Here is a 7,202-nt window from a genome sequence, read left to right as displayed (position 1 = left end):
TTCACCATTGACTCCTTTATAAAGTATAAATAATCTAGTGAAAAAGAAAAAAAAACAAACACATTTTGATCACACAACTGGCAACCAACGCTAAAGGTCCGGACCGATCCCTTTACATGGAATGTAATATCCACCTTATAGAAGCGGTATCACTGCCCCCGACCATTAAAGGTAACTTTCTGTGCATAACGAGTATCGTCCGCATCATTAAAGACATCTAAAATATAATAAAATCTTTACAAATAAATAAAGTCTTTCCTGGATGCGTTCCCGTCATTTCCATATCTCTAAGATGTAATTTTGCAGGGAGAGGAGTGAATCGGGAACGAACCATGCGCTTCACAGTTACCACAAATACACAGGAAAAAAACCCACAGGGATGGTCACCTCCTTCTGCGCACAGTGACGTCCATCACGGGCGGTCACGCCTGAAGTTCCCCTTTAAGACGTCACATTGTGCTCCTGGAAAGGTGACATATTAGAGTTGTGTGTGGCCAGAGGACATCACCTGCCACACGACGAGGGTCACTAAGTAGCTGATGCCTTAAAGGAAATTGCATGTAGTAAACCGCGAAATACCTACACACCCCCGTATAACCGAGCGTCTCGGCCTGGCTCTGTATACTAAGATTGGATCTATGGCAGCGGCCGGTGTCCTTTAACAAATTGCTTCTCGGCCACTCGGGTTTTCAGGCCCCAGGGAAGAAGCTGGATCTTTGTTCTTGTCGTCCGCACTGATGTTCGTGGTCTTCGTGGCATTGATTTCTGACCCGGCATTATGGTAGCCGGCATTAGCCCGGACGGTCAGGTGCTCCCAGCCTCCCTGCAAGAAACAATGGCGTCAACTCATCACAACAGCACTGCAAGAATGATGAAAAACAGAAAATACCTAGAGGAGAAATGCTCTCAGTGGTCTCTGTTTACTTATTAAGTTGTGCACATCCATGTAACCGCTGCTACCAATCACTGGCCTAAGTCACTGCTGAAGCCAGTGATTGGTTGTGACTGTCACATGAGTGTACAAAGTCAGCAGAGACTGGCGGAGACCAATGGAGCTGCGCTGCTGGATGTCACAGGAGAACATTGTTTTATATTTCTATTTTTTATTTGAGGATGATCTCTTTAAAGGGAATTTGTCAGCAGGTTTTTGCTATGTATTCTAAGGAAAGCATGATTTATGGGAATAGACCCTGATTGCAGACATGTATCACTTATTAGGCTGTGTGCTGTAGTTTTAATACAATCTCTGTTTTATCAGCAGGAGATCATCCCTCACATAAAGGCCAGTCCAGCTAATATGTAGACCCCCCCCCCCCCCACCACCACCACCGTCCACACCAGGGCACACAGGAAGCTGGCAAAAAAAAACAACACAACACAGCTCCTGCTCCCTCCTGGGAGTGGCCGTTACATAATCACTTGGACGGGAGGAGGTAGCGTTGTGTCTGCTGACTACACAGTGCTCATTTAGCACGGTGTATACAGCAATCAGGAAGGCAGAGATGGTAGTAAACCATCTCTGCCTTCACAATGGAGACGTGGCTTTCTGCTCTTGTAACGGCATTATACCCATGCAGCTGCTGACTCTGCAATGATGTTGTAACATGCGGACAAGGCTGACATTTTAAGATGTTGGGGAGTCCAAAAATGGTTAATACATCCTTATAAAGATCGGACTTGGGCTTTTCTTTTCTAATCTCCTAAATACCATTCATAGACATAAATAACATCAAATATAAACAAATGGAGAGGTATAGTGAAGAAAAGGTATAAAGTATAGATACCGCACTCACCCCAATGCCATAATCCCAAGATTGTCCTTTCAGTGCCATTGGCTGAACCCCTAGGCGGTGACAGACGGTTCCGCAGCTCAGACTGTGGCTGCCCTGTACTTTATCTGCAATGACCCAGATCTAAAAATGGTAAAGAAAAAACACAAAAAAATGAGTTTAATCATATACGGCCAATTCACAATCCAAGTAATGGACCACAATGTCTACATTGTAGGCGGGTGTGAGGTAAATCCGGAGATATGACGATAAATCATGATATTCAAGTTATGTCAGGAAGCCCTCTCCTGGTGTCACCCCCCCTTTCCTTCACACAACTTGTTTAGCAACCCATCCCATGGCCATCTCCTGTGATATGGAAATTAGGTGATGTGGGAACAAAGGACACAGGATGACTCCCTGCTGTCACCCTGTAACAAGAGTTGTATCTCATTATAAGGCTCTGGAACTAGCCAGACAGAACGACTCCAGTAAAAAATGGTTCATATCTCGCAAGCCATATTTCCGATAAATACGGCAACCATAAAAATGGTGTTTTCGCATGCGGACGATGCTGGCACACCTTTTTTATGGGAGCGGGAGCTTGGGAAATACCCCAGGCGTGATATCAGCCAATGTGGAACTAGTAGACAAGTCATGAAACCTCTCATTCTGTAGCTAAATTCATAACTGTCACAATGAGAGCATTGGCGTCCGCCTACGACGCTCCCAGGCCAAGTTATGGCCATATTCCATGTTGTGGATTTTGTCCATAACTCCAGCCAGGGGTGGAGCAGTGCTCCCTCTGAGGTCACGAAGGTAGGAGGGGACCTGGATTTGCCCAGGTTGATAACCCTACTTCGGCCATTTTCCAGTGTTCTTTTCGCTGTGGGCACGTGTAGGAAACATCTGTGGGAAGGATCCTAGAAACCTGGGTACAGCGCCCCCCTGTGGCCAGACGCAACAAGGTAACTGCTGGAACTGTGTATGCCTGTTTGTAACCCATGCTTTGATTGTAACTGTACTCTGACATATGTATATTCTGTAGATTCCCTATTGTATATATTGTAGTTTCTAGTGTGCTTTAGGCTGATTAAATTATATAATTAATCTTGGGCTGTTCTGTTATCTCGATCTTGAATCCCACGTCTGTGTGTTCGGCTAATAGTTACCGTAAATCGGTTGGTGGCAGCGAATTGTGCCAAGGATTATTGTGGGGAGGCCAGTGAGATTCGGGGAGATTTTAAATATTCCGCCCGCGGAGGTCGGGGGAATATATACCTTACTCTCACCGGGGACCCTTCAATAATCGGCATAAGTAGTATAGCGGCCTCCTTGCTTATGGTCGGGCAATTCCATAATTGGCCTGACTATAAGAGGGGCGCTAGAGAGCGCGTCACGTGCTCTGTCTGTCGGTCGGGAGGTATAAAGGAGGGGTGACCCCCACTTGTTACCCCCCGATTGTGACGTACTGGTAGCCAGCGCGGGGGATTTCTGAGTGACCCCCCCGGTGGTTTGTGACATACTGGTGGCATAGCGGTGGGATCGAGATAATAGTGTGTGTGAGTGTGAGACCCATACTCCCAGACACTAAAGACTGCCTGCAGCAGCTGTGGCTGCTGGGGTCTTCAGACTAGCTCAACACTAGAGTGTCAGAGTGCAGATACTGTAAGGTGTGTGGAGGCATCAGGTGTCAGTTCTGTGTCAGTGACCAAAAGTCTGCAAGAATGGCTGATGGCACCAGGAGCAGAGCTATGCAACTGGCCAATGCTAAGGCAGGAGCCGAAGAGAGGGAGGACGGTGCTGTGGACAGCAATGAGGAGGTTGCCCACGAGTCCTCCAGGAGCTCGACGCCAGAAAACCGTTCTGCCGAGGACATTGCGCAACCTGGCACTGCTGGACAAGATGAGGAGGAGCTCACCCAAGGTTCCTCAACGAGCCAGATGCCAGCCCTCCGCTCTGAAAGGGACAGTGAATCGCCTAGCTCTGCAGCGTGCCGCAGATCACCACGTGCCATTCCACCGAGCCTGGGAGGCTCGGATAGCCTTCTTCAAATGGCTATGGCCCTTCTCCAGGCTGGAGACCAGAAGGGCTACAAGGAACTCCTGGCAGAGCGCAGGGCAGAGCGGCAGGCAGCGCGTGACGCTGAGGCTGCGGAGCGGCACGCAGAGCGTGAGGCTGCGGAGCGAGAGCGGCAGGCAGCGCGTGAAGAGCGAGAGCGACAGGCAGACCGTGACTACCAGCTGCAGCTAGCTCAGCTCCGGCCCTCATCAGCCACATGTGACCTTCGAGACACCAAACTTCCAAAGGTCCGTGTTGAGGACTTCCCAGTGGTGGAGAAGGATGGAGACTTGGACTCTTTCTTGACTGCTTTTGAACGGACTTGCTTGCAGCACCATCTGGACAAGGACCAGTGGGCCAAATACCTGACCCCCCGTTTAAGGGGTAAGGCCCTGGATATCCTTGGGGACTTGCCTGCTGAGGCAGATCAGGGCTACGACACCATCAAGCGGGCCCTGATCCAACAGTACAACCTCACTCCAGAGTCCTACCGCAAGAAGTTCCGGAGCCTACAGAAGGGACCAAAGGACTCCTGGGCTGACCACCGGCGGGCACTTGCCCGAGCTGCCGACCACTGGACCCAAGGCCTGCAGCTTTCCACCGGACCGGAGATCCTGGACTTGTTCATCACGGAGCAACTCTTGTGGAACTGCCCTGAGGATCTCCGCCAGTTCATCCGAGACCAGAAGCCAAAGGGGTCCACGGCTACAGCTGCCCTTGCCGATGACTACACCAACAACCGGGCCCCTGAGGCCAGGAGAGCGGCCACCAGCAGCACCTGGAGAGGGGGTAAGATGAATTCTGCGCCTGCCCCACCTGCCCCTAGACTGCAGGGGGTGTCCCCCTCAACTCCCCTCTCCAGGCCCGTGGCGGAACCAAGACGGTGCCACCAGTGCAACCTACCTGGACACTTCAAGGCCATGTGCCCTCAGCGTCCCAAGGCCCCGGCTCCGTCCCCGTCCCAAGGGCCGCCCAAGGTGTATTGTGTGGGTGGGGGTGGTGGTAGGTCCCTGGACAGCTTCCAACCTGTCACCGTCGGCCGGTCTGTGACCATAGGACTGCGAGACAGCGCCTCGGAGGTGACTCTGGTGCGGCCTGAGATGGTGTCCCCCCAAGACTTGATCCCTGGAAAAACCCTCGCTGTCTCCGGGATTGGAGGCACTGACCCGGCGCTGCCTGTTGCTGACATTTATGTGGACTGGGGCGCAGGGCGGGGGGTGAGGGAGGTGGGGGTAACTGATCGGATCCCTGCAAACGTGCTACTTGGGACAGATTTGGGGCAGATAACCTCCCAGTTTGGGCCCCCCCCAAGGGCTGAACCTTCAGCCCGTACTGACATGACTCCTAACAATGTTAATGTGTTATCTATGAATGATGTAAGGGAGGAGGGAGTGAACTCTGATATTTCTGCTTGCATAGACACCATAGACACACACTCAGCTGCAGCTGTGACAGGGGAGGGGGTCAGAGAAAGGTGTGACAATGCCTCTACAAGTAATCAGCCTGTGAGCTGGGATCTGCTGCCCTCTGCAGGGATAAGCAGAGAGCAGGGTGCTGCAGGGGGAGGACCAGTGTGTGGGGTGGGGGCTACCACAGCAAATGTGGGGTCCCCAGAGATTTCACAGCGGGGTTCTGTTGCTGCAGGAGGGGAACAGGCAGGTGAGATTGGGGCCGGTCCAGGAGCGGAAGTCCTCCCAGGTAAGATCTCGGTGCATGGTTCCCCCACAACCGGGGTGTCAGGAAGCCAGGTAGGTCTGCCTGAACCGGCGACTTGGTCAGGAACGGAGGAGGAGCAGGCACGACCCACGGTCGCAGCGGCTGTGGCCGCTGTCACCCGCAGTGGGAGTGCTGGAAGCCAAGGGGCCTCCCGGAGGTCCGATAGCTCTTCCCCTTCTGACCAAGTGGCAGCCGAGTCAGGTGGAGGCCAGGACACAGGTCCCGGGGTACTGACTGAAGATGTGACAGTCTCGTCGATTCTGGCCACATCTAGTCAGGGGTTTCAGGCAGCGTTAGAAGCTGACGACAGCCTGAAAGCTCTTAAGGAGCAGGCGGCACAGCCTCCCTCGGACTCGGACCCGGAGCGAGTGGTCTGGGACCAAGGACGGCTGTACCGGGCCACGGTCCAGCAGGGTTCACCGGAGGCGTGGCCCAGGGACCGACAGTTGGTGGTACCCTATCCGTTCCGGACGGAGTTGTTGCGGATCGCACATGAGATTCCGATGGCCGGACACCTAGGGATCGCTAAGACCAAGGCCAGGTTAAACCAGCATTTCTACTGGCCAAAAATGGGGGCCGATGTGGCTGCCTACTGCCGTTCGTGTGAAACCTGTCAGAGAGTGGGGAAGGCGGGGCCACGCCCCAAAGCCCCACTAGTATCTCTGCCAATCATCGATGAGCCTTTCAGGAGGGTGGCTGTGGATCTGGTCGGCCCGCTGGCCATCCCCAGCAGCTCCGGGAAACGCTTCCTACTGACGGTAGTGGACTATGCCACCCGGTACCCAGAAGCAGTGGCCTTGTCGTCCATTCGGGCTGACAAGGTGGCCACCGCATTGCTGGAGATTTTCTCCCGAGTGGGTTTTCCCCAGGAAATGCTCACTGACCGGGGGACCCAATTCATGTCCCAGCTGATGGAGGCCCTCTGTAAGCAAGTCCAGGTGCGACATCTGGTGGCCAGCCCGTACCATCCACAGACTAATGGCCTGTGCGAGCGGTTCAATGGCACCTTAAAGCAGATGCTTAAGATGTTGGTCGACTCCCATGGGCGTGACTGGGAGCGGTATCTCCCACACCTGTTATTTGCTTACCGGGAGGTTCCACAGGCCTCAACAGGATTCTCACCGTTTGAGCTCCTGTACGGGCGACGTGTGCGGGGCCCCCTGGCTCTGGTGAAAGAGGCTTGGGAAGGGGATTTGGCCACCCCTGGAGTGTCGGTTATCGAGTATGTCATGCGCTTCCGGGACAAAATGCAGGCCTTGACGCAACTGGTACACGACAATATGGCTCAAGCCCAGGCCGATCAGAAGCGTTGGTACGACCAGAACGCTTGTGAGAGGACCTACCAAGTGGGTCAAAAGGTGTGGGTACTGGTCCCCGTACCACAGGACAAGCTTCAGGCAGCCTGGGAAGGCCCATACCTCGTGTACCAGCAGCTCAACCCTGTAACGTACCTGGTCACCCTGGACCCTGCCCGTGGAAGGCGGAAGCCCTTCCATGTGAACATGATGAAGGCACATCATGAGCGGGAGGCATGTGCGCTCCCCGTGTGCAACCTGCCCGAGGAGGGAGAAGCGGAAACCCTCTTGGATATGCTAGCCCAGGTTAGGGCAGGCGGATCCATTGAGGATGTGGAGGTTGGCCACCAGCTCTTGGAAG

General features: G+C 53.5%; 1 protein-coding gene across 2 annotated transcripts in view; it reads right to left on the bottom strand.

Annotated features, from left to right (window-relative positions):
• TECPR1 (tectonin beta-propeller repeat containing 1) overlaps window positions 1–7,202 on the bottom strand; it is a 131,306-nt gene continuing 124,104 nt past the window's right edge. For both annotated transcript variants that reach the window (XM_075318041.1, XM_075318042.1), the window contains 2 exons: window positions 1,794–1,913; window positions 1–823 (listed from right to left, as the gene is read on the bottom strand). In XM_075318041.1, the coding sequence (XP_075174156.1) occupies window positions 659–823; window positions 1,794–1,913 (285 nt within the window). In that variant the 3' untranslated portion in view covers window positions 1–658. The remainder of the gene's footprint in view (window positions 824–1,793; window positions 1,914–7,202) is intronic.

Source organism: Anomaloglossus baeobatrachus, chromosome 7 (assembly GCF_048569485.1).
Source record: "Anomaloglossus baeobatrachus isolate aAnoBae1 chromosome 7, aAnoBae1.hap1, whole genome shotgun sequence".
Lineage (NCBI taxonomy): Eukaryota > Metazoa > Chordata > Amphibia > Anura > Aromobatidae > Anomaloglossus > Anomaloglossus baeobatrachus.
The sequence above is the reverse complement of the archived record's forward strand: the minus strand, read 5'-3'. Positions and strand labels throughout refer to the sequence as shown.